At 50.1% G+C, this 25,798-nt stretch overlaps 10 protein-coding genes across 10 annotated transcripts; 7 read left to right on the top strand and 3 right to left on the bottom strand.

Annotated features, from left to right (window-relative positions):
* Positions 1-89: 89 nt before the first annotated feature.
* On the bottom strand, positions 90-2,607 carry N7509_011020 (uncharacterized protein; the record flags this gene model as incomplete). Its single annotated transcript, XM_056635657.1, has 4 exons — positions 90-208; positions 256-1,405; positions 1,472-1,536; positions 1,587-2,607. The coding sequence occupies 4 exons, from the start codon at positions 2,605-2,607 to the stop codon at positions 90-92; spliced, it is 2,355 nt and encodes a 784-aa protein (XP_056486277.1).
* A 492-nt stretch (positions 2,608-3,099) lies between these two features.
* On the top strand, positions 3,100-4,844 carry N7509_011019 (coatomer subunit delta; the record flags this gene model as incomplete). Its single annotated transcript, XM_056635656.1, has 4 exons — positions 3,100-3,102; positions 3,179-3,622; positions 3,676-3,872; positions 3,941-4,844. 4 exons carry the CDS (start codon positions 3,100-3,102, stop codon positions 4,842-4,844), a joined length of 1,548 nt encoding a protein of 515 aa, XP_056486276.1.
* Positions 4,845-6,242: 1,398 nt separating this feature from the next.
* N7509_011018 (CeGAL family transcription factor) lies at positions 6,243-9,205 on the top strand (the record flags this gene model as incomplete). The annotated part of the gene is made up of 5 exons (XM_056635655.1): positions 6,243-6,338; positions 6,407-6,663; positions 6,731-6,842; positions 6,915-7,654; positions 7,720-9,205. 5 exons carry the CDS (start codon positions 6,243-6,245, stop codon positions 9,203-9,205), a joined length of 2,691 nt encoding a protein of 896 aa, XP_056486275.1.
* A 673-nt stretch (positions 9,206-9,878) lies between these two features.
* N7509_011017 (uncharacterized protein) lies at positions 9,879-11,409 on the bottom strand (the record flags this gene model as incomplete). Its single annotated transcript, XM_056635654.1, has 2 exons — positions 9,879-10,600; positions 10,662-11,409. Coding segments are annotated over 2 exons (1,470 nt in total), but the record flags the coding sequence as incomplete, so codon positions are not given.
* A 1,365-nt stretch (positions 11,410-12,774) lies between these two features.
* On the bottom strand, positions 12,775-14,001 carry N7509_011016 (uncharacterized protein; the record flags this gene model as incomplete). Its single annotated transcript, XM_056635653.1, has 1 exon — positions 12,775-14,001. One exon carries the CDS (start codon positions 13,999-14,001, stop codon positions 12,775-12,777), a length of 1,227 nt encoding a protein of 408 aa, XP_056486273.1.
* A 1,355-nt stretch (positions 14,002-15,356) lies between these two features.
* N7509_011015 (fatty acid alpha-hydroxylase) lies at positions 15,357-16,612 on the top strand (the record flags this gene model as incomplete). Its single annotated transcript, XM_056635652.1, is given in 4 exon segments — positions 15,357-16,084; positions 16,143-16,308; positions 16,325-16,392; positions 16,459-16,612. The coding sequence occupies 4 exon segments, from the start codon at positions 15,357-15,359 to the stop codon at positions 16,610-16,612; spliced, it is 1,116 nt and encodes a 371-aa protein (XP_056486272.1).
* A 694-nt stretch (positions 16,613-17,306) lies between these two features.
* Positions 17,307-19,182, top strand: N7509_011014 (putative RNA splicing factor (Pad-1); the record flags this gene model as incomplete). Its single annotated transcript, XM_056635651.1, has 4 exons — positions 17,307-17,965; positions 18,023-18,331; positions 18,387-18,863; positions 18,924-19,182. 4 exons carry the CDS (start codon positions 17,307-17,309, stop codon positions 19,180-19,182), a joined length of 1,704 nt encoding a protein of 567 aa, XP_056486271.1.
* Positions 19,183-19,744: 562 nt separating this feature from the next.
* ptcA (type 2C protein phosphatase PTC6) lies at positions 19,745-21,595 on the top strand (the record flags this gene model as incomplete). The annotated part of the gene is made up of 3 exons (XM_056635650.1): positions 19,745-19,862; positions 19,991-20,226; positions 20,276-21,595. The coding sequence occupies 3 exons, from the start codon at positions 19,745-19,747 to the stop codon at positions 21,593-21,595; spliced, it is 1,674 nt and encodes a 557-aa protein (XP_056486270.1).
* Positions 21,596-22,386: 791 nt separating this feature from the next.
* N7509_011012 (CDP-diacylglycerol--inositol 3-phosphatidyltransferase) lies at positions 22,387-23,451 on the top strand (the record flags this gene model as incomplete). The annotated part of the gene is made up of 3 exons (XM_056635649.1): positions 22,387-22,573; positions 22,640-23,016; positions 23,086-23,451. The coding sequence occupies 3 exons, from the start codon at positions 22,387-22,389 to the stop codon at positions 23,449-23,451; spliced, it is 930 nt and encodes a 309-aa protein (XP_056486269.1).
* An 816-nt stretch (positions 23,452-24,267) lies between these two features.
* On the top strand, positions 24,268-25,709 carry leu2A (3-isopropylmalate dehydrogenase LEU2; the record flags this gene model as incomplete). The annotated part of the gene is made up of 6 exons (XM_056635648.1): positions 24,268-24,318; positions 24,410-24,430; positions 24,498-24,563; positions 24,618-24,713; positions 24,782-25,409; positions 25,477-25,709. The coding sequence occupies 6 exons, from the start codon at positions 24,268-24,270 to the stop codon at positions 25,707-25,709; spliced, it is 1,095 nt and encodes a 364-aa protein (XP_056486268.1).
* Between the last annotated feature and the right edge of the window lie 89 nt (positions 25,710-25,798).

The raw sequence follows: 25,798 nt of genomic DNA, 5'->3' as shown, positions 1-25,798 counted from the left end.
ACCGAGGGGATTGACAGGCTATTGAGGCAAGAACATGGTCTTGACAACAGCGGATATCGTGGCCGGAAAAAAGGATCACGCATGGTGATTTACGAAGGTCGACGGCGTTTGAGCTCGGGGTCGGCGTCCGCAAAGTCCCACTCGTCATCCTCTCGAGATCGTTTGGTAGACGTATTATCGTGGGGTTGGGAGTCAGCAAGGGAGTGATCTGTTTCGCCCAGTTCAATGGTCTCCGAGGTTTCGAAATCCGCATACAGGTCGTCCTCTTCGTCCTCGCCGGTATGGGGTTCACGACCATCGACTTCTTCGCCGGGGGTGTGGTCAAATCATCTTCGGAATTCTCAGGCTGATCATCGTAATCACCCTGAGTAGTCTGCAGCACGTCTTCAGCGATACCAAGCAAGTCGTCCTCAGGATCTAGATCGTGCTCTTCAAATCCAGCGCCTTCTTCCTGCGGTGCATTATCCACCGTTGACTCGGATTTTCCCAGGGATTCATGGTCTTCACCTTCGTCGGCTGGCCCTTCCTGGTTTTCGATCCGAACATTAGGTGCGTCGACAAGTCCTTCGTCGTGGGCAGATGTGAGATCAATAGCATCGGTGTCAACTACGGTTCCTGGCGCCTCCGTTTCCTCGTAAGAAACTTCATCTTGGGACTCTTCAGGGTTCTGGTCCTGCTCATGCCCATCGGCCCCTTGAAAAGTAGAGGTTTTGTGGTTCGAGTCTTGCCCACTCTTGTCGTCATCGGCTTGGTATTCTTGCTCAGCATGTTCTGGGGCAGCTTCGTTCACGTCCACAGGGACATCTGCGAGCTGCGCAGTGGATTCTGGCAGTAAACTGATGGTAGTGGAGGATTCGGTCTTTGGGTCTTCAAAGCTATCATGCTCTTTTGTTTCATCTCCATGGTGATACTCATTCGCCTCTACATCGCGAGTCTCCTCAGTTGTGGCATTTTCTTCTTGTTCTTGATGGTGCTCAGTTTCTGCAAGTCCGGCGTCGGTCTCCTGATTGTTGGGGACAAATTCATTATGAGCCTCAGCTGGGGCCGCCGATTCTTGGGCATTGGCCTCATCTGTGGTTTTATTCTGGCCAATTTCGTTCACTTCAAGGGGCTTCTCCGTCTGAGGTTTGCCGGTGAACGAATCTCCTGCAGAAGAATCTTCTTCATGCACAGGCATATCTTCGTGACCGGCGTCTTCATAGTCCACATCCCATGCATGAATTTGAGATAGGCCTTTGCCTTCATGTGCAGCAGAGTCAAGACCAGCCAGCTCGGAATGAGCGGAGATTTTGCTTCCAAGAGTGAGGTAAAGCGCACCGGGTTCGCTGGTGCCATCATTTTGACTAAGCCGGGTGTAAATGTCCAGAATATGATGCAAGGTCATCTTAGAATTGTGCGTTGAGTCCTGAGATACAACAATTAGCATAACCATGGAAAGAGATTGGGTTAGAGTGTCATGGTTCGGACATACCTCTGTTAGTTGAATACCAAGCGAATCAATATCAATAACAAGTACTTCGTCATCCGCAACATTATCTAGAAGCACCTCACGAAGAGAGCTGAACAATTTGCCGACACTGTCATACGCGACATCCTCGTCGTGCAAAAAGAAGGTCTCTGCCGAGTCGCCTTCAAGCGGTGGAAAAAAGAGATCTCATTATCCTGGTAAAGCACCTTCACTGGGTGCAAAGATTCATTCTCATTGCTGCTATGCAGCTGATCCTCATGGGATTCCCTGTGAGATTCGTGATGGTCTACATCCTGGTGTTCAGGATGCTCAGAATTATCATCGATGGCTGGAGCGAAAGACGACTGGACTTCGACAGCCTGCTTTGTTTCAATGTCTTCAGGAATAGATGTTTCTTGATGACCAGGCTGCGTCTCGGCAGTTACAGCCTTATCCTCTGTGGTGGCATTAGCTCCTTCATCTAGGCTTTCCTGATCGATATCATCACTAGCAGCAGCAGCAGCAGCAACAGAACCTTGGGGTTCATTGGGCTTGTCGGCCTGATCCTGTTCGGCTGGCTTTGGCTCCAAAGAGATCCCGTGGTCGTGCTGCTCCGGCTGGTCGAGCGTGAGCTCAGGCTGAGGCTCTTGCTCATGTTGTAGGCCTTCTGCCTCATTTGTGGGGGTAGCCGGCGGGGGTTGTAGCTCTTGAGCTTGTGGGGTCAATCCGATAATACTCTCGGTTTGCTCGGTGATATTTTGGTCGGTTTGGTGGGTCACATCACTACTACTGGCCGCATCTTCGATCTGAATAGTCGGAACAGCTTCAACAATCTCTTCGTCCTGATCACCCTCAAGCATATCTGCTTCGTAGGTAACATCGTCGTCCTGGACTTCGATGTCGTGGTCTTCGTCGACGAAGTTGTCAGCGTCGACCATCGACCCTTCAGAAGGATCCTCATCGGCCATGTCGGCATCATTGTTCACATCGTTGAAAAGAGAAGGTTGGGATGTGTTCGGAAAATCATCAGCGCCCACCATGTCACTGTCGATGTTGGAGGGATGATCTTCCATCAGATCGATATCGATATCGAAGTCATCGGCCTGACCCTGGTAGGGTGAGGCCATTTCCATCGAGTCCTCAAGGGCGGGGACCTCCATGGCTTGAAAAGATAGGGCTGGAGCTGCCGTCATAGCATGAAGACGCGTCGAAAGTGGATGTCAAGGGACGTGTAAGGTTTACGAGGGGTGGCGTTTCAGGAGATAATGGATGGGAGGAGTAAATGGAACGGGGAGGAAGTGATCACCGAACTGTTCACATTTAAATAGTTCAAGTATCCAGAAGGCAAGATCACGGTGAAATCCTTTGGGGGGTGAAGTGGGATGTCGAGGTGTGGTGAGTGAAGTGAAGTGAAGAAAGAAAAGATTGGCCCGGTCTTCTCCCAAAGCCGGACTAAGCGAAAAAGGGAGGCGCACGGGCCAAGCCGAAGAGAACAGAGTAGCGTAGCTGCCCGCAACTCGTCCGTCAACATCACCAAGGGGTTCTCTTCATCAAGGCTGCGCTTTATTCCACAGAGAAAGAGACAGCTGGCACAACCGCACCCTTGATACTCGCTCACATCACTGTTCTTTGAATATCTACTTTCTTTCGCAATGGTAGGATCGACGCTCCCTCCTTGACACGACACGCTATTCGTGGGAACCCATACTAATACTCGCCTTCCCACAACAGGTCGTTCTCGCAGCATCGATATGCACTCGCGGAGGCAAAGCGGTCCTCTCGCGCCAATTCCGCGAGATCTCCCGCTCGCGCATTGAAGCCCTTCTGGCTTCTTTCCCCAAGCTTGCGGATTCGGGGACCCAGCACACCACCGTGGAGCAGGACAATGTCCGATTCGTCTACCAGCCATTGGACGAGCTGTACATCGTCTTGATCACCAACCGTCAATCGAACATCCTACAAGATATCGACAGTCTTCACCTGTTTGCTCAAGTGACCACTAGCATTTGCAAGAGTCTGGACGAGCGGGAGATTCTGCGCAATGCCTTCGAGCTGCTGAGCGCATTCGATGAATTAGTGACACAGGGCTATCGGGAGAACCTTTCGCTCTCTCAGATCAAGACATTCCTCGAAATGGAGAGTCACGAGGAGAGAATCCAGGAGATCATCGAGCGGGTATGTCTTGAGACAGACTGCGGGGCTACGTCAGTGCTAACCTGTCTCGACAGAACAAAGAGTTGGAGGCTAGCGAGGAGCGCAAGAGGAAGGCCAAGCAATTGGAAATGCAGCGCAAAGAGGCTGCTCGCACAGGTCGCGCCGCTGCCCCAAGGGCGCCAAACTACCCCGTCTACACACCTCCCACACGCCCCGCCGTGCCCGACACATACGATTCCTACGAGGCAGAGAAGAAGAAGACATTTGCCAAGTATGTCAACCCTGGATGTAGCTTTGGCTGTTGTGATATGTACGGTTTCTAACATGCGAATTTATTAGGCCTCTCCCGTCTCGCGGCAAGGGTATGCAGTTGGGCAAGAAATCCAAGGCAACTGATATCTACGAGAAGGTCCGAGGTGATCTGGGCCCTGAAGTCGAGGAATCCAGCCCACTGGTGGGCTCAGAGGTTTCGACGCCCGTGCCAGAAGTCCCCTCCGCTCGCGAATCTCTCGCCGTGGACCGAGAGCCAGTCAATATTACCATCGCCGAGACCATTTCCGCCACGCTCACCCGAGAAGGTGCCTTGAAGTCATTCGAAGTCAAGGGTGACCTTCAACTCCGCATCACCGACCCATCCTTCACAAAGCTCCGTCTTGATCTTAAAGCCAACCCGACTCATGGCGCCCAGTTCCGGACCCACCCCAATGTCGACAAGGCCCTTTTCACTAGCTCTTCCACCATTCAACTGAAGGACACTTCTAAAAGATTTCCCGCAAACAATGCAATTGGTGTTCTGCGATGGCGCGTTGCTAGCTCGGCTGATAACGCCGAAGTTCTCCCCATTACTTTCACAGTATGGGTGAACAAGGGCTCTGACTCTACCACCGTGACGGTTGAATACGAGCTTACCGGCTCGGACAGTCTACAAGATGTTGTTGTCACAATTCCTTACGGTGAAACCGAGCCTGCTGTTTCTAGCTTCGATGCTGTCTACGAAGTCTCGGGTGATAGCCTTGACTGGAACCTTGGTGCGGTTGACGAAGCGAACCCCTCCGGCAGTTTCGAATTCGAATCTACCGATGCCGATGAAGACGTCTTCTTCCCCATGAGCGTCCGCTTTACCAAGTCCCAGCCTTTCGTAGATGTGGACGTCCTGGATGTCGCTCTCTTGGAGATGGAAGGGGAAAGCACTGCCTACTCCAAGGATGTTCGCAGCGTTGCGGAGAACTTCCTTATTCAGTGATCCAAGAGTCGGATTGTATAGAGTTTGTTACTTAATGATGTTCGGACAGTGGCCCTTTTCTCCCCTGGTACCTTTACTTTCAAGACCGTGTTCTAAGCCCCTTGTTATCTGATTGCCTTTTCACATCCTTTTCCAGGACCGTGTCTCTAACTTTACTCAAAATTGACACAAAATGACTAGACCTTACCATGACTTAATGCACCTTTGCCTGGTAATTCAACTACCCTCTCACAATGTCTGCCAACAAAAGTGAATGCCGGCTGTGATGCCCATTCTAATCATCTGCGCGTAATATGTCTGCCCTTGGTCACGACGTCAGAATTATAGACTTCAGACGTGACTTCAGTATGTAAGCGGTCAGAAGAGTCGCAGTAGCGCCGGCATTAACAAGCCTGGCTTGTAAGTTCCGTCAAGCTTTTCGTACCTCACTTCCCATCCATGGATGTCAACCCTTTGGCTCTTCAAAGCAACCAGGGACAGCCGCTTATTATGCGCCACCACTTCCTAGCGTCATGTTTACATTGCAACCCAGGCCTGGGCCATTATGCCCATTGTCTAGCTTTGGATATGGGGTACATTATCACAACGGTTTACCGGTCTCGACAGATTGAGTTTCATCCGGTTTGGGGTACTGCTGGCATCGGAGAGTCCGATTCCCAGCCCTCGGTCTCCCCAGAATGAACAATCCCGCTTACCTAGGCGTTTATCGGGGCCTGTAACCTATCGGTTCGTACAGCCGAAGCAGCAGCCGCGAAAAGGATCTGATATATCTTGGGGCTTTTATTTATGGGTATGGCAATCGTTTGGGTGTGACCAAGCGGAATCTAAAGCAGCGCCGTCGATATGTGGTTGATGGCAAATCGAAGCATTCAATCAGAGGTGTAGAAGAGGAAATTCCCTCACCGAAAGATTCCAAATTTGCCTCAACAGCCTCTGGAGCTCCAAGAGGCGAATCTATTTTGTAGAGGGACTGGGCCTGAACTTCATCTTGGTGGCCATTTTCCCACGGGCTTGTCACCTTTCTTTCGGTGCATCGTCATTGCCGGATATCTGCCGGACAGTAATTTAGGTTACCATGCGTGTGATGACCCAAATATTTTGTATATTGAGTTGCTGGTTGCTGGTTACTGGTTTCTTCGCACGCAATATTCCACCTTTTTCATAGGTCAAGTTCTTAAATGCCCATAAACCTCCGATGCCTCCCTTTCGTCTCATTCCATCTTGGTTTTGTTAAACACTGATGATCGACGCATCAGGTTTGAACAAATCACCATAGAGCACTGAAGGTAATTCAAACATTTACACAAATTGCTCATGACTTCTGATAAATGTTCACTAATTCTTATCGACCCAATCGAAGACTCATTCAAGAAAGGAAACTATTATACAAATCTCGCCATGAGCAATATCCACTTTCCATCGTGGACTGAGCAGCAAAGCTTGTTCAAGTTGTCATGTGCTGATGCAGAAACATGCAGTCTGTTATCCAGTGTGGTATGCATGAGGTCTCATCATACAAACTTGAATTATACATGGTTCATCTAATATACTATATCTTTCAGGATAACTCTATGCCATCTCTTCAGAGGACTGAGTCTGAACTAGGTACCAAGAAAATGGCTATTCCACGTCTTGCTGAAGGTGCCGAGTCTGCATTCACGTCTCCCGGAAGATTTCATCGCCGTCACGTACGCCGAGCATGCGAATCCTGTCGACAGAGAAAGACAAAGTGTACTGGAGACAAGTCGGGGTGCCGGAATTGCCGAGAGGCAGGTATTATCTGCTGCTATACTGATGGTAAAAGAGAGAAATCGAAACGGTGAGGCCATTGCTCTTGTTATATATACAACTGATGCAAATATTGACTGAAAATTGAAAATTGAAAGTCAACTAGCAAGCCTGTCCGCAAAGGTACAGGCGTACGAAGATGTCATCAGCAAGCTGAGCAATCGATTTGGTGTCTCCGACGAACAACTCGTGAACATCGCCCTGGCAGTGGTATGGAACCCGACTCATCTCCACTAAAAGAAATCATCTCTGAGTTAGAATAGGACTCCGCTCCTGAGTTAGCATTGGACGGCGATGCCAATGCTACCGGAGAAAAGGACGTTGAATTCTGAACCATCTCCTTCACACCCCTCCTCAGATACACCTCTCGATCTTGTCGACCATACAAAAGAGGACTTCAATAGAGATGAAGTAGCTCGCTCGACTGGATTTATGGGGAAAAGCTCTGAGATCACTTGGCTGCAAAGGCTTAGCAAAGAAGTCAACAACGAGAACGAGGAGTGGCCGTGCAACAACGAGAACGCAGATGACGAGAATGCTTTACCATCTCCTACGATGACTCCACGCCCCGAAAATACGAGTGATTCACTGGTTGCGTCCTTGAATTACTACCTTGACGATTTGGAAATTCCCAATGCAGATAAAGTCGATTCCAGTGTCGTGCCCCCGAAAGAAACGGCAACGAAGCTGTTAAACTCCTATCTGGCCTCAATTCATCCATCTTTTCCAATCATCGGGATTTCCACATTTGTCTCCCAGTTTCAGGCATACTTCAGCCAGCCATCTTTAAAGCCTGGGAGTAAATGGCTAGCCATACTCAATCTTATTTTTGCAATAGCTGCAAAATACGAACATTTGACCAGCGCAGGCTTGAATGACGAAGAGGATAACCACCAGGTTTACTTTTCACGAGCCAGGATGCTTAGCCTGGAAGATCAGTTGTTACATCATCCCGATCTCCAGCAACTGCAGGTCGAAGGACTTACCTGCTTCTATATGATCTCTTCCGGCCATATCAATAGGTATGTGAGCTCTTGAGGCATCAATATTCTTCTGGATCAGTTACTGATATGACGACTTTCAATAGGGCTTGGAAACTTTCTGGCAGTGCGGTCCGAGGTGCATTGGCTCTTGGTCTCCACCTTCGCAATGTCGGATCCTGTACTTCGAATACCTCGAAAGAGATCAGATACCGTGTCTGGTGGTCATTGTATACGGTTGAGCATCTTCTGACTGTCATGACTGGTCGACCATCCTGCATCGTCGACAGTTCTTGCACTACACCCCTTCCCGTGCCGTTTGATGAAAGCGACTTTCAGAAAGACGAAGTATCTCTTTTAATCAGTACCGCCGGACGAAGTACCTTCAGCCCCCTGGAGCAGATGACCTTGAACAATAGCGCAGCCAGACTCGATTCGGCTGCTGATTCAGACACAACGGATGAAGGCATTGATTCTGATACAAAAATGAGTCGAGCTGAATACTTGAAGAGTCTTGCACCATGCATGTCACTATACTTCTTGCAGTTGACATCGCTTACAACTATTGCCAAAAGAATGACCGTCAAGCTTTACAGCCCAGAGGCATTGCAAGCCCCGTGGGCAAGTACCGAGTTTGTCATCCAAAGCTTGATGCTTGATATTGACTCTTGGTTCATGAACCTTCCACCATCCTACGACTTTACTTCTACGCAGACTTCGCAATGCCCTCTAGGACAGCGAATGGGACTTGCTTTTCTCTTCTACAGCACAAAGATTGGCATGACACGCCCATGTCTGTGTCGACTTGATAGCTCACATTCAGATGGCGATCGAACCTATGAGTTCTGCAGCAAGACGGCCGCGGAGTGTGTCGAGTCAGCATGCCACATGTTGACATTGTTCCCGGATTCTCCAGATGCCGCGCTCCTGCATCGGATATCCCCGTGGTGGTGTACACTTCACTACCTCATGCAATCCACGACTGTCCTATTATTGGAGCTTGCATTCCAAGCCCAACATGTTCCCGAAAAGGCAGCGATGGTCTCCAAAGCAGCCAAGAAAGCACTTGACTGGCTATACACCTTGTCTATGACAAATGCCGCATGTGAGCGTGCATGGAGACTCTGCGATGGATTTTTACGCCGCCTTGCACCTCAGTTCGGTATCAGTATCTCTGATCTATCTGAAAATGAGGATTCATCTTCATCCTCCCTTCTCGATGCCCCAGAGCTCGACACGGCCGCACTTGTCGCGGATGATTCGGCTATGGATAACCTTTCGTTTAATCCGTCTACTGTACTGCCTTCAACAAATGCAATCGACAGTATCGCTGCAGATATGGACTCTATCGCTTGCTCGCCGATGGATCATTCGGGCACCACACCCGGGATGTCGGCGCCTTACAAAATAGAGCCACCGGACCTAATGGATCCGTTCATTAAGCCTGATAAGTCAAGCTCCAGTCGAAGCTCTTACGATGACTACTTCCCTTATGACCCAGCGACTGGCCAGATTACCGGCTCCTTTTTCCCACCAACAGGACCAAATCTAGATCTTGACTTGGGCTACTTCTGGGGAGATCCTATATGTTGAGAGGCTCCCGTGGTTATTGGACACAAAAGTACCATTTGAATAAATAATAGATGTCTGAGAAGGGATGTTTTTGATGTCAAGTCAGGCAGAGGAGTATCAGACTGTCAGCCCATGTGCTTGGTTTGTTTGTTTGAGATTGATTGTTTGGCCGATCAAATTATAAACCATACAACACCATAGAAATTCAAGGTAGAGAGAACTCTACATCGATATCTGGATAAATGCCGTTTGTACTACTAGTATTATTCCAATCCTTAACAAGTAGCCGATTTCCTATTGCTCGCAATTCGCTCTCTGCTTCTAATGACCTCCGTGGCCCCCGTCTAGTTCCAATTCTACTTACACAGCCCAATATATCATAAAGCTGCAGTCCAAGCCCTATCCTACCCCTCCCCTGCACTCGATATGCATACTATTTCGCGTCCCAGGTGTTGGGTATCTCTGTTGGCTACTATCGTCCCATAAATACGGTACCCTGGATTCCATCTCCATCGGGCTAGCTGTTCGGAACTAAGCCTTAAAGGATTCCAGGGTCCAGGTCCAGACCGGTCTTACTTTTTGAATACTTTCGTCATAGCAAATCGTAGTTATTATGACGTGGCATCAAACATCTTGAGATTGAAGCTGCTGAGAGGCCCGCAAGGTTGCATAACATAATGCGTCTGGTTATAGACTATGCTTCCCACTTATATTTCGCCGCAGTAAACATAAAGCGTGCTTGGTCTTCGGGGGAGGTGAAGTGTTTCAATGGACCATAGGATGGTATGTCGATCTTGGTGATCTTTGCAAAGCGAATCTCAACCGTGTGGTCCTTTGGTCCCCCTTTTCCAGACCATGCACTCACCATCCGAGTTTCTGGTAGCTCCCACAAGCTTGCTTGAATTCCTAGTAGACCCCGACTATCGGCGATGAACTTCTCGATGCCGTCCAAAATCGGCAATATCCGACGCCGAATACCACAACCGACATGGTTGGTGTCAATTTGATAGTCGGGGTATTGTTTGATTCCGGCTATGACCTGGTTTATGGCAAACTGGGGCTCTTCGGAGTCACCATGTTCATCGGGGCCATTATATTGATCGGGTGATTCCTCGCCAGAATCCTCGTTGTTAAAGTTGGGATCGACAAGCGTGGATCCCAAAAATATAGTCTTCGTGCGTAGTGCAAAAAAGCGTGTCATTTGACCGAGGTGAAAGATGTCACACTGCGCGCCATTGTCGAGTCCATTCCGGCACTGCAGTTCGGGGTTTCGAATACTCGAAGAAAATGCCACACCCGGCGTATTTGGCTTAGCATTTGACTCATCTCTTTCAAGTCCACCATAAGCACGAAGAAAGTGAGCCTGTAGATCAGTTAATGTGTTCATAACACACTGTCGCCTGTGGTATATTTCCTCTGGGGTATTACTGTGTTAGTGAGCCGCTCCTTGGCCAACTAGAGTAGGAATACAACATACCTTCAAGGCCATTGGGAAGGTATTTCCAACTCAAATAACCATCTGTCATCGGCCTTTCTGGTCCTTGCTGCCAGTATCTTGAGCCTACTAGAACCAGAGTATGCGTCATTGCTTTTAGGATATCATTTAAACCAATAGATGCCGAAATAAAGATCATCTCTCGGATGCGTCTTTCCTTTAACTTCAACATATCCAATGTGAAAACTTTCATGCTGACTCCAGGTTTCGACTTGCCGCCGCCTCTGTACTGAGCTGTCTGTAGAGCCTTTTGAATAGGACTTGTAGAATTGAACCACTCAGAAATGTCAATCAGCTTGGCAACAATGGAAGATGATTGTGCTGTCAAGCCATCGTAGAAGACATCTTGTGCCTCTGTGTCCGAGGAATCTAGGCACAGAATCTTGAGGAACAGCTGGATCGCCTCAACACCGCATAGTTCGGACTTCGCGCTGCAAGGGATCTCCACAATAGGCAACTTGGCGAGTGATGAGACGCTTAAAATTCTCGAAGAGCTATCTGCCGCGCCGTCTATCAGGGCTTGCCTCTGCTGCGCAAGTAATCTACCCTCCAGGAACTTTTCAGAGTCCAACATCGCTCCGAAGTAAGGACTCCCAGTCATGAGTTGCTCACTCGAAACCTGCCAGTAGTGCTTTTTTTCAGATGACATCACAGCATATTCAAGAATGATATCGCCATTGGGCGAAATCACATTTGGTGCTGTCGATGTGCTCTCGGAACAAGGATGGCATCTTTGGCACGTAAACGTTGCCGTGTTGGAAGAGCTTTTGGCACTGATATTCTTTCATTTCCAACATTCCCGCCCTCGAGTCTCCCTTCCTTTAGGGTCGGCAGAGGTGGGTAATCAGAAGGCATGCTGTTGGAAAATGAATTTGTTTATTCCAAACCCCGCGGTTAAGAAAAATGCCCTTGATTGCATGCACATGTAGAGGGAGGACGCCCGTGCTTCAGCAGGGATAGAATGAATGAATATATAGTGTCTTCTTCTGCCGCCTCCGAGCTTCTCGCTTCTTAGACTAGTCCCCGAGATATTTTATTTAGTTGATCAGCCTCCAAAAGAAAATGCAGGCAGCCTTAAGAGTTTGTTGTGATGGTTGAGGGCAACTCCGGTGCAAAATAAATCCCAGCAGAAGGATTCAGCATGTCAGGATAAATGACAGGCGATTGTCGCTGAAACAAGCAGGGAAAATAATATAAACATGAGAAAGGGTTGTAAAGTTCAACTTGAAGTTGCTCACAGTCGGTCCTCGATATTTATGACTAAGCGCTTCTTGATGGATGTCGACTAATTTGGAAGGCGGTGGGTTGCCCGGTTTTGGCCTTCATTTTCAGGCCTCGTGGCGTTCCGAGATCTAACGTATTTCACTACCGAGTGGCGCACACGGGCGAGCAGCGCACCCCAAAACACATAGTAAATGCGATAAATTACAACTTCATCTCTCAACCACCATATATAATTCCTGTTTGATTTTTGGTTTATAGGTGCCGCTTAGTGGTATAATTAAAATATTTTAGTTTAAAGCTCATCTAATAACTAATACATCGGGTTACCAAAAAATACGTATTCAGTTCAACGAGGATATATATCTCCAAATTTCATAACGTCTATTTATTTATTAACCTTGTTAGCAATTTATTTTTCTGCCTTGGAGCATTTATCATTAACAAGACTCTAAAATATTTTGTTTTCGGTGAGATATGAAGTTGTAATTTATCGCATTTACTATGTGTATTGGGGTGCGCCGCCCGCCCGTGTGCGCCACTCGGTAGTGAAATACGTTATTCGATCATAACTCGACGTTCCATGGAAAAGAACCATGATGGAAAAGTTGATGAAGACTAGGCTAGATTACTTGACGTAAGGTGAAATATTATTGGCTTTTATAGGTACGACCGTCGATCTTTGGCGAAGAACTTCGGGTTGTTGAGGAGTGGACTTGTACATAGACGGCCTTTGTGCTCTTCAAAATCTCTATTTGACATGAAATGTGTTTATATGCAAGTTTTCACTTAATAACGTGTCAAGTAGGGGGTAAGGAGGTATTTGATGTTTGAGAAAAGGCAACCTTGGAAGCCCGCAGAGCGGTCTTCACAATCAAGGCAGTATGACGACGGGACACTGAAGGACAGTGGGGCCCTTGGGGATATTTGTGGGTTTTTGATTGACTTCGTTTTCTTTGCGATTCGCATCACGTCGTTTCAATGCCCTGCCGACAATATATTCCAATTTGGCGACACTGTGAGGCTGTCTTTCAGGGGAGGACTCGGCTTGAATGGCATGCACGAGATCCGTATCAAATGCATATGCATATTCAGGAGGTACCAGTGAGAACAAACCAATGGAATGGTTTCGCTCCAAGTATGGCGAGTAAGCCTGGAGATTGCGCGCCATCTCGTCCGACATCTCGCCTCCCTCCGGGATGGCTAAATCAATCAAATTGTTTCCATGATAGTCGCAGAATAATGGTTCGCTTGTCACCAAACCCGCCACAAAATCTTGGTTGGCACAAGCAGCCGCTATTGTGCCCTGTCGGAATTCCAATGTGAATACCATGTCGACATCACTTGGAAGACAGATTGCCATGCCTCGATTTAAAATTGGTGGAGCTGGGAGACCGTCATCCGTCTCAACATGAGGTTGCTGGGTGACACTTTCAGTAACGGAAATGGTCGATGACTTCCTCAGTGCGCAGCCCAGATCTGTGGCGAACTCATGCCAGCCATTTTCCTTTGGCGAAAATGTGGGGGCCTGCTCTTGTTCGAGAGAGTCGCGGCTCTCAGCGACCGAAATTTCGGTTTCAATGGTCTTGACGGTGGTCGCGACAGCTTCCCGAGCTGCCTTCCGCAGGGTTGGGAGCAAGACGTCCTGTTCCTGCTCGTCCAATGCAACTCCAGGAGCCCATGCAGTCGCCAAGTTAGCCCAGCTTGCGGGCTTGTAGATTCCGTTTACATATCTCCCTTTGGCTAGGTCCGCGATAGTCTTCCGTGTTGCTAAGTTGGCCCGCCCGCGGCCCATGAGATTGACGGTAGAATTCAGGATACGGCTGCCTTCCCAGAGGATAAATCCATGTTTCTTAGCAGCGTATATCAATTGATCAATGACCTCGTCGGACCAATCGTCGATCACATCCGCTTGAACTTTGAGAACGGCGATGTGAGGGCCAATTTCGGAGACCAAGCGGAATAAAGTTGCAGAGTCGGTGACGGTGTGGGAAGTCAAGACGGCCACTGGTTGCCCGAAGGGTAGACCCTTCTTGGCCTCGGTCAGCTTCTGGATATAATCCAGAATCGGATTGATTGGTGCATCATCCACAGTCGACATCGTGGGATGTGAAGAGGAATCCTGTAAGGCGTAGGGGAAAATGGAGAAAACATGTGCAGTCGACTTGTGCTCAAAGTGTCGGGAGCCCCAGCGGGGCGGGTGTGTGCACTAGAGATGAACTAGCGTGATGCAAATGCCTGACAATTTTCAGGAGAAAGCCAAGAGGGAAAAATGTCTTGTTTTCTCGACGTCGCTTGAGGGATTGCCGCGAACGGAGAGTGTCCCAATATGATGCGTGCATTTCTGCCTGGTGGAGACTCGACCACAAAAGTAGGACTCCTGTTGTTCTTTCGCTTTTTCTTTCAGGAGGGCTAGTGCTTGATCATTTGTCCCTTCTTGAGCACCAATAAACATTGGGCCGTTGGGTTGGAAATCTCATCGAATGGGAGAAAAGATATTCTCTATTGGACCCGATAGGTCCAATGAAGTTGAAGAGTGCCCACCTGTTGTGTGTTGGCGTCCCGCATCATCTGGGGCCGCAGAGTAAGAATCCAACAAAGGGGGAAATGTCATGAAACAATTCAGGTGCCTTCCAGGTTTCATGGCCAGAGGAATTCCCAATGTTATATACTTCGTAGGCTGGGGTAGGTGTACTCTGATGGCTGCCAGTAGCCAGCCACACCCCAGGGATACAGTACAGTACAGTACTAACAGTACTGGGAGACAATACGGGGTACACATAGTATGGAATGCCTTTTTAGATTGATATTCTAGGTGCAGTCGAGGGCTAAAGAGAGTTGCTAGTACTAATATAGTATTGGTTATAGTACAAAAGTACAAAGTAAAGTACAAAGTACTACTAGTAACCCGGAGAGTACAGGATCTGCCAAGAGTGGATTGATTTCCTTGACTTTGTGACTCCGTAACTCCGTAACTCCGAGTCCGTACAGTCACAGCCACATTCACAGTCACCTGCTTCCGAGGAAGTATGCATGCTGGTAACTACGTCCTTTTACTCTCCAGTGACTCTTCAAAGGATCGGTGGCCTGATCTTCAATCTTACGACCCAAGCAATCAATCCAGCAAGGTTTCGCAGTCTCCCGAAGCCATACGATATACTCTGTCCAATTGTTGTGCTTGTTTCCGGGGCGGAAACTTCACATGTCACGCCACGCCCTCCCCTGAATAATTAATAATACTAGTGATTTATTCCCAAGGTTCCGCCGCCCTCCGCGATCAACGATCAACTTCTCGATCCCTCAACGCCGCATCCACCATCCACCGCCGCTCACATCCTTTTCGATTCTCTTTCGCGACTTTTCTTCCTACGCGCATCCCCGCCCCATCTCCGGTCGCTAGTGATTGTTCGCTCTCGACAACAAACAAGAAAGAAGAAGAAGAAGCAGAAAAAAAAAATGCCCGGCCGAGTTCTACCGGCCTTCACGGCCGCGGAGGTCGCATCGCATAACAACGCCAAATCCTGCTATATCGCGATCGGCCGAAACGTTTACGATGTCACTGACTTCGTTCAAGACCACCCCGGCGGTGGTGATCTGATTCTGGATTACGCCGGCAAGGACGTGGAGGAGATCATGAAGGATGAAATTTCTCACGAACACTCCGAGGCCGCATACGAGATCCTCGAAGACTACCAGATCGGCTTCCTCTCCTCAGGAGTAGGCGCCTCCGGCAAAGCGACCTCAACTGCGGTGGATGCCGGTGTTTCGGACTCTGGTCCCGTCTACAGTACTACCGGCATGTCGAAAGAGGAGGATCTGTCGGTTGAGACAGATTTCAGCCAGGACTTCAAGACGCACAAGTTTTTGGATCTCAGCAAGCCTCTTTTCCCACAACTCTGGTACAGCAACTTCTCTAAAGAGTTCTATCTGGAGCAAATTCACCGACCCCGCCACTACAAGGGTGGTGAGTCTGCGCCCCTCTTTGGCAACTTCCTGGAGCCCCTCAGCAAGACCGCTTGGTATGTTGTACCCATGATCTGGCTGCCGCTGGTCGCCTATGGTACAACGGTTGGTGCAGCAGGACTCGGTAATTTTTCCGCTGCTACCGCCTACTGGATTGTAGGTGTGTGCCTCTGGACTCTGATCGAGTATCTGATGCACCGCTTCCTCTTCCATGTCGATAAGTAGGTTTCATTCCCCTTAATTTCCCCTGCCGTAATACTTGCTAACTTGATATTTCAGTTGGCTTCCCGACAACAGCGTTGGCCTGACCCTCCACTTCCTGCTCCATGGTATCCACCACTACCTTCCAATGGACAAGTACCGGCTGGTCATGCCCCCCCACGTTGTTTATCCTCCTAGCAGCCCCATTCTGGAAGCTGGCCCATGCTGTCTTTTTCTACAACTGGTTTGCGGCTGTACAGGTATACTGTGGCGGTGTCTTCGGTTACGTGTGCTACGATCTGACTCACTACTTCCTCCACCATCGCAAGTGAGTTTCCTCTCAAATCCCCATCGCGACTAAATCGTCCTATGTTCGATGCTAATCTCTATATAGTCTTCCTCTGTACTACAAGGAACTGAAGAAGTACCATCTCCAGCACCATTACGCTGATTTCGAGAACGGTTTCGGTGTCACCAGCCGATTCTGGGATCGTGTCTTCGGTACTGAATTGGAAGCCCCTGCTGCTAAGGGCAGCAAGGCTCAGTAAAAACCGACTAGCTTGACCATATTACTAGGTTCACTAGTTCATTCTTCATGAATTGACGTCGAGTCTTACCTCGGGCGACTGACTTACGTTACCGGGAGATTTCTACATGTTTTATTATTCGATGCTGGAACTTGGGAGTTTCCGGATCATGTGTTTTACGGGTTTTCATGCATAGGAGACTTTGGTTGGCATGCCTATGCCGCCAACTGGAAGTCAGATTTCCTCCAAATCACTTATCAGTGTACATCAACTATTAATCATAATTAAAAAACAAACAAAACACTCGCTTATGAGATTATTTCAATTGAACATGGACCAATCAATACAATACCTTTACTAGTAAAAAGACTACAATCAATACATGTGTTATCTATACTGGAATGTACCTGAACGTACTATGTATGCTGCCCCTGCTGGATGTGGCAACGGTGAATAAAAGTTAGATTGAATCACGTGATTATGAATATGGACATTGGGATCTCCCGCGCGCCGGGAACAGATCCTCCTACCCACACCTCATCTACGACGTTGATCAGCAACACATACAGACAGAACAGGCCTTGTATTCTGAGAATAAGGGTTAGAAAGCCTTTTCGTCCCAGCTTTCGCTATCTGACCGAGTCACAAGTGACTATTATCTCATTACCCCCGGCCATAATCTCCACCGCATTTGGCCACAGGCACACTCTCCACAATGTCCGGACTCGACGTAGAGGCTCTTCTTGAGTCAACAGCTGCTGCCCCGACCGATACAACCCCTAAGACAGACGACCGCGATGATCGATCTCGGGCCGATACGCAAGAGCGCCCTGATCGTGATCGTTCCCGTGACAGACGCCGACGCCGAGACCGCAGCCGTGATCGTCGCCGGGACCGAGATGCCGATGGCGATGAGGACATGAAAAGCCCTCGAAGCGAACATGGCAGTGCTAACGGAAGCCATAGAAGCCGGAGAAGGAGCAGAAGCCGTGAGAGCGATCGACGCCGCCCTCGCCGGGATCGAGGCGGTGACGACTACCGCTCCAGTGGTGACTTCTATCGTGGCGGAGGACGCGCTCGCACCCGTTCGCGCTCACCTGATGACCGTCATTACCGCCCTTCACGACGGGAGCGTGATGAAGAACGACGTCGGGGTGGTGGCCGTGACCGTGAAGGTCGCCGCCCTAGCCCTGGTCGCCGGGGTACTAGCAAATCCCCAGAGCTCAACGAGGATGAGCGAGACAAGCGAACTATCTTTGTGCAACAACTCGCCGCTCGTTTGAGAACCAAAGAGCTGATGGCATTTTTCGAGAAGGTTGGCCCAGTCAAGGAGGCCCAGATCGTCAAGGACCGTGTTAGCGGTCGATCCAAGGGGTATGTTTTGGTCTCTCCACCTAGAAAATTTCCGGTACCCAGCTAACTGTCTTTTAGTGTCGGATATGTTGAATTCAAGAGTGAAGAATCTGTGCCCGCTGCGATCCAACTTACCGGTCAAAAGCTTCTAGGCATTCCTATCATCGCCCAGTTGACCGAGGCGGAGAAGAACCGTCAAGCTCGTAACCCAGATGCCAGTTCTGGACCATCGCACTCCGCCCCTTTCCATAGACTCTATGTGGGTAATGTTCATTTCAGCATCACTGAAAGTGATCTCCAGAATGTCTTCGAACCATTTGGCGAACTCGAATTCGTTCAATTGCAGAAGGATGAGACTGGGCGCAGCAAAGGTTACGCATTTGTGCAGTAAGTAGTCCCCATTGGCCGTCCTTAATTACGAATTCCACTAACCTCAATGTAGGTTCCGGGATCCCAACCAAGCTCGCGATGCCCTGGAAAAGATGAATGGCTTTGATCTTGCTGGTCGAGCTATTCGGGTTGGCCTTGGCAACGATAAGTTCACCCCCGATTCGAACTCGAACCGATTGCAGAGCACGTCTGCAAGCCAACCGAATTTCCAGGGTTCTTCATTCTCCGGCCATGGCGGACGCGGCGTTCAAGCCGGAGGCTCGAACAACTTTGACCGTGCCGGTGGCAGAGAAAACGAGAAGGCTGGCGGCGCCAGTGCCCTCGACGACACAGACGTTGCGGGTGTGAACTTCAACAACTATAGTAGGGACGCGTTGATGAGGAAACTTGCACGTACAGATGACCCCGAGCCTTCTGCCGATGAACAACAGAAGGTACTTCGACCCAAGACCGAGACGAAACCATTGCCCGTGAATGTCAACATGGCGAGCCGATGCGTGATGCTTCGTGACATGTTTGACCCCGCCGAGTAAGCTGATTCTCTCCCCGTGTCTGATTTATCTTTTCAGTCATTAACATATAATCACAGAGAGGAGGGTGACGCCTGGGTGAAGGAATTGGAGGACGACGTTCGCCAAGAGTGCGAAGAAAAATATGGCCATGTTGTTCACATCTCGGTAGATCCGAACTCTCAAGGCGACATTTATCTGAAGTTCGACCGCGTTCAAGGCGGAGAGAACGCCATCAAGGGCCTCAATGGCCGTTTCTTTGGTGGCAAGCAGATTACCGCGCAGCCGGTCGTGGATGCTGTTTATAGCAGTCTCTTCTCCCGGACCAAGGCTATCTAATGGCCACTCACCACTGTGGGTTTTGTGACATACTCTAACTTGGCACTTTCTCATGCAGTTTCCCTTGACGTCTTGTCTTTAGGCTCTCCGGATGATTCTGCTGGTAGGTGCCGATATTCACTTCGTGTGTTTTTTCTTCTCTTTAATTCTGTTCTTCTCTCATCCGGCCATTGCGATGAGCCATGCTACTCGAATGATATTGTCTTTAGGAGCACGCTTTGGAATTCAAAAAGAAGGTCCCGGAGGGCGTTTGAAAGGATTCATCATTTATCCCCCGTCTGTCATCGCCACGGGAAAGTCAGTTCATTTTAAATCCGTCAATTTTGGCTTCCTGTAGATCCTCCCCTTCTTCTCTAGCAATATGAAAATTGCAATACATGATAGATTTCTACGTGATAAAGAACATAGTAACCAGACGATAGTAAATAATAAAAAAACGCATGATATATCTCATCTGATTGCGCGGAAGCACCTGCTAGATCTATAGAGGATCTGCCGGAAGCTGATGCCTTATCTGCCGAAGCTCGGGCCAGCGAAATGTGTCCCCCCCCCCACGCCCCGAATGCTACATCCCATCCCTCCTACACCAACCCAATTTCTCACGATCAATGGGCCATTCATGATTGTCACATCAGCGAGGCGAGTAACAGGCCGGGTCGGGACCTTGGCCAGCAGTTACAGTATGTAAAATCTTCACATTGACTGGGGGCGCCGCCATCTCCGGGGGTCTCTCGAAAAGTCATCCATACAGCGAACTCGCCGCCTCCGCCTAGGTGGACAGCTAGCTAACAGAGATGCTATTCAACAGGATTTACCCGCCTTCAAAGATGTCGAACGATTAGCTCCGATGCCGCGTCTCCCGATGACCGGCCGTCGCTCAAGAAGCGCCCGCAGTTCCGCGACTACTTCGTTACCTATCTACCATCATCATCACTACACCCGGACCCTCGGGGACCGACCTCCCCCTTTCACAAACTCCCTCGTTCAGCATCTATACCACATACCGGCGAAACCCCGCACTCCCCGACCTCGTTCCAGCAACTAGTGGGACGAAGAGACGACCGTGGTCCGAATCCCGCTGCGAAGCGCGAAGCACCATTACGGTGCCGTCACTGCCCGCGGTACCCGCCCGGCCAACGAAGATACATACCAAGCCGGCGTGATTGATGTTCCTGCATTTGCGAAACGCCCTCCAGCATCATTGACCATAAAACGCTCTAAGAGTCCCCCGCGCGAGTCCCGCGGGGCGCAGACTGCCACGGGCGACCCTCAAGTCTTCTACTTTGGTATCTTCGACGGCCATGGCGGGTCGGAGTGCAGTACATTTCTAAAGGAAAATCTTCACGAATATATTCAAGACACTGCCGCGGAATTTGAAGTCAGCTCGATTCTTCGAAACAAACAGTTGCAGATAGGCGGGGTTGATTCCTTGCCAGTTTTACAGGCGGGAAACCGCAAGCGCATCGGAGACCTTGAGAAGAGTCTTGTACAGAATTGGAGACGCCTAGTTGGTGGCTATTTTAAGCGATTCAAGCCCGCAACGTTTTCCTACTATGGATCCGATAGCGACGTGGACGCGGAGACCGCGCCCGATGGGAAAGTTTCCATTGAGGAAATCCTAGAGTATGCGTTTCTGCGTGCCGATCTCGATTTTGTGAAAGCGCAAGCTGCCAAGCGGGATGACGATCTTGTTCTAGCCGAAAAGCCTTTGAACGAGGACGAGATCCTCCACAGCCCGAGCTTGACCAGAAGTCCCAAGATTGGTGGCCGCTCGCGATTCAAGGGTGGTAGTACAGGAACTACTGCCATGATCTCGACACCCTCGCCAACTCCCTTTTGGCATCCCGCTGCCCCGTCAAGTCTACTTGTCTCCCATGTTGGTGACACAAGAGCCTTGCTGTGTTCGACCGACACAGGCGAGGCTATACCGGTTTCTTCCAACCACCACCCATCGTCGCCTATCGAGGCGGCTCGACTTCGCCGGTATGCTACGACCTTTGTCACCGACTCCTTCGGCGAAGAGCGCATGAGTGGACTCGCAAATACTCGCGCATTTGGAGATGTACAGTCAAAGCGTATTGGTGTCTCCGCGGAGCCAGAGCTCAATCGCATCGAGATGGGCCCCGCTGAATTCTCGTTTCTGGTCATGATGTCGGATGGTATCAGCGGCACACTCCTGGATCAAGAGATTGTGGATATCATCAAAGAGGCCAAGACCCCCGAGCAAGGTGCCCGTGACGTGGTGGGTTTCGCTACGGAGGTCTCTAGGGAAGGAGACAATGCCACTTGTCTTGTTGTTCGGCTTGGCGGTTGGGAACGGCGACAAGAAGGAGGCGTGGGAAGCTTGGGGACGAAGGAGTCTCGCGAGTGGCGACGTCAGGATGCCACTGATCCGCGCAGGTCACGGACGTGAGACAATCTGCAAATATCTTAGATATCCTTTCAAGCGGTGCTGTCTGTATATAGTTGTTTTGGGCTCTTTACGAGTTCAGTTGCACATACTAATTTCTTCTATACCACATTCTTATACATATCATATCATTCAACTGGCATTGTTATTTTCAAACCTTGAAATATTTCAGTTTTCCTCTTTAATCTTCCCCCACTTGGAGTAGTAGACTCGTTTAATTATACTAGTACTAATAACGGGATCTGACTCGGAGGACGGGAGTAGAGGACACGGAAGAGGACGGTGGATTCGGCCGCGTGGGGAAAGCTTCCCAAGGTTCCGAGCGACCCGTAAACATTCTTTGCACAACAGGGGTTTCGGTCATCCTCATCCTTTTCTTTCCTTTCCTACCCCTAGTTCCGAGTCGTGGACTTGATCCCTCATCTACCCTGGATACATCCGTTTCTCTCACGCTCTCTTTTTTTATTTCTTCTACCTACAATCCCTTTCCAGATCCACTCCAAATCCGAATCCGAATCCGCATCCCAACACGCGGCGCGCCTCAGCTTATCACCCTCCCTTATCTATTGCCCGACGAATTTTCCTACTCCTTTAAACTCCCCCCCCCCCTATCTCCCCAAGTGCCGCAATATTTCCCTTTAGCTGCGCTTGCGACTACCGCTTCCAACCTTATCATTCTTATCACATCAAGCCTTCGTTTCGAACCGGGTTGTTGAAGTCAACCCGTGGTCCGTGTTGCGTTGTCATCTTGATCACCCAACCTTACCCAACAACACCCCATCATCCACAACACAATGAGCGCCCGAACACGTCGACAAAAGGCGGCACTTGCTGCCGAGGGAAACGAGAGCGAGGAGTCAGCAAACGGCAATGGCACCGTGTCTACGCCCTCTAAGAGGGCGCCCTCGAAGAAGCGCAGTAGCTCGAAGCTGAACGAGGAACCCAAGGAGAACATCTTCCTCTTTGCCCCCAACCTTATCGGTAGGTGAACATTCATAGCTCTATGGGAATCATCGAACCCATTATTGATTTAATGCCTCTTCTCAGGATATTCCCGAATCGTTCTCGCCATTGCCTCCCTCTACTACATGCCCCTCCACCCACGCACATGCTCTCTTCTTTACAGCGTGTCATGTTTGTTGGATGCGCTGGATGGCTATGCCGCTCGATACTTCAATCAATCGACTACCTTCGGCGCAGTGCTGGACATGGTGACTGATCGTTGCACTACTGCTTGTCTACTGGTGTTCCTGAGCTCGGCGTGGCCTCGCTGGGCCATCGTCTTCCAGAGCCTGATCTGCCTGGACATGGCCAGTCACTATATGCACATGTACGCCACTCTCAGCATGGGCGGCTCGAACATGAGCCACAAGAAGATCGATTCCGAGCGAAGCTGGATTCTCTACCAGTACTACCACAGCAAGGTACGGCATACATCGCATGATTTGAGGGGTACCTCCTGCTTACGCTAACCCGTTTCTTTTCAAATTCAGACTGTTCTGTTCATCTGCTGCGGAGCTAATGAATTGTTCTTCATTGGTCTTTACCTCCTTTCCTTCTCCTCGCCTGTGCTGTCGCCCTCGCTGCTCCAGCCCGTCCCAGATGCGCAGCCCTCCTCCGCGCAGCCCGGTACCCCGGCCAACCCCGCGCTGAGCAGTCTCTTTGCAAGCCCCTGGAGTGCTGGTGCACTGGAGATGGCTCGTGCGAACAAGGTTGACAGCACCTTCCCATGGATCATCACCCTGGTCTCGCTGCCGATCATGGCATTCAAGCAGTATGTCAACGTCATTCAGATGATCAATGCCAGCAAGTGGCTCGCGGAGGGAGATATCGCAGCCCGACGTGCCAACAAGAAATAAATTCTACGCCATGAACAGTTGCACAGGTGGTCTTTCGGTTAGCCGAGGACCGGTTGAGATCATTTCCTTTCGTCTTTTATTTTGCCCCTGTCCGGGTCATGCATGTCTTTGGAGCTACGGTCTGTGATTTTGGGGACCGGCTGGCTGACAGTGTCATAAATTGTCGCCGGAACTCCCGTGGAGAGATTGGTTTGGTGGTTCGAATCCTATTGACGAGCGTTTTTGGGCGGAATAGGACTGCCCTATCGGAACGGGCTTGGTTGGGTTGGTTTCAGGAACGAACCTTTTGTACAGTACACACGGAGCTGTGTCGCTTTCATTCTTCTTATTTACACCTGCTTCACTTCTTGTCTTCCCCTTTGACCCCGTCTTCTTTCAATCTTTCTCTCCTCTCGTTTGATATTCTTAACGCTTTGAGTATACATCATTTAATGCATGCCAACACTTTTTTTGCCGGCCGAGGAACATAGGTATACAGAGCATGCACTAACTACTAGTAGTAGCGTATACCGGGGGACGGGGAGGTCGGAGAACCCGATGACCTCAATCAGCCGCTAGTAGCCGCGTAGGAAGAATGCCAGTGCTCTCAGGTGGAGATTCAGGACATACCAGTGACGCGGTTCTGCACCATCGAACAACATCCCCGTTGCACGGCGTCAATTTTCTTTGCGGCGCAGTTAAAGTGGGCTGCTCGGCGCCGATCTCGGAGTCGGCGGGGTCGACTTCACCCGCATCCCACCTTTTTTAAAGCTCCCCCTTGAGAACCAATTGAGTGTCTTCCGATTTTCATTCTTCTTACTTTTGTGCAATTTCATAATGTCTTCTTTCAACATCGTTGTCTTGGGTGGTGACCACTGTGGTCCTGAGGTACGTTCCTTCGCCATATTAACCCCCCATCTCCTTCCCCGGGTTCCGCGGATCTTGTTTGAATCATAGCTAACGCCAAGTGAAATCATAGGTTACCTCCGAGGCCATCAAGGTGAGCGAGATTGATATTTTGGAGCTGGGTTGTGAGGAGTAAACCCTAACAATCGGTTGATATAAAGGTCCTCCGTGTGATCGAGAAGAACCGTGATGTCACCTTCAACCTGCAGGACAAGCTGTTCGGTGGTGTGAGTACTTCCTTGAGGACAGTCTCAAAGACCCTAGCTAATCCCGATTAATAGGCCTCCATTGACGACAACGGATCTCCCCTGACCGAGGATACCCTTGCGGCTGCTAAGAACGCCGACGCTGTGCTTCTGGGTGCCATTGGCGGACCGGTACGTTCGACACTCCGCGCTCAAAACAATTCATAGGATGGCAGGCTCACAAGGAATTATAACAACAGAAATGGGGCACTGGTGCTGTCCGTCCGGAGCAGGGTCTCCTGCGCCTCCGTAAGGAGATGGGCACCTTCGGTAACCTGCGTCCCTGCAACTTCGCCGCTCCCTCGCTGGTCGAGAGCTCCCCTTTGAAGGCCGAGGTCTGCCGTGGTGTCGACTTCAACATCATCCGTGAGCTTACTGGTGGTATCTACTTCGGTGAGCGCCAGGAGGACGACGGCTCCGGATTCGCCATGGACACCGAGCCCTACTCTCGCGCTGAGATCGAGCGCATCACCCGCCTGGCCGGTAACCTGGCCCTGCAGCACAACCCCCCTCTCCCCGTGTGGAGTCTGGACAAGGCCAATGTTCTGGCTACTAGCCGTCTGTGGCGCAAGGTCGTCACTGAGATCATGGCCAATGAGTTCCCTCAGGTCCAGATCGGTCACCACCTGATCGACTCCGCTGCCATGCTCATGGTCAAGGACCCCCGCAAGCTCAACGGTATCGTTGTCACCAGCAACCTCTTCGGTGATATCATCAGCGACGAGGCTAGTGTTATCCCCGGCTCGCTGGGTCTCCTGCCCAGTGCCAGTCTGAGCGGTGTTCCTGACGGCAAGAGCCGTGTCAACGGTATCTACGAGCCTATCCACGGTAAGTCACAAGCCTACGCCTTTCGATATTGTGTATCGAAACACTCCTAATCAGAATATCAAATTAGGTTCCGCCCCCGACATTGCCGGAAAGGGCATCGTCAACCCCGTTGCTGCCATCCTCTCCGTCGCCATGATGATGCAGTACTCCTTCGGCATGTTCGCCGAGGCTCGCATTATCGAGAAGGCTGTCAGCAACGTCATCGAGGCTGGCACTCGCACTGGTGATATTGGCGGCAAGGCCACCACTGCCGAGGTCGGTGATGCCGTCGTTGCTGAGCTTGAGAAGCTCCTCAAGTAAAAGTCGTCGCTTAAGTGAGCCGAGTGGTTTTTTATATGAGACATGACTAGTGTAGAAGGCCAAAATTGAATACCCTTTGGAATTTTTAA

This window comes from Penicillium cosmopolitanum (assembly GCF_028827165.1).
Source record: "Penicillium cosmopolitanum strain IBT 29677 chromosome Unknown utg000009l:1.0-9042332.0:1.0-9050551.0, whole genome shotgun sequence".
Taxonomy (NCBI): domain Eukaryota; kingdom Fungi; phylum Ascomycota; class Eurotiomycetes; order Eurotiales; family Aspergillaceae; genus Penicillium; species Penicillium cosmopolitanum.
The sequence above is the reverse complement of the archived record's forward strand: the minus strand, read 5'-3'. Positions and strand labels throughout refer to the sequence as shown.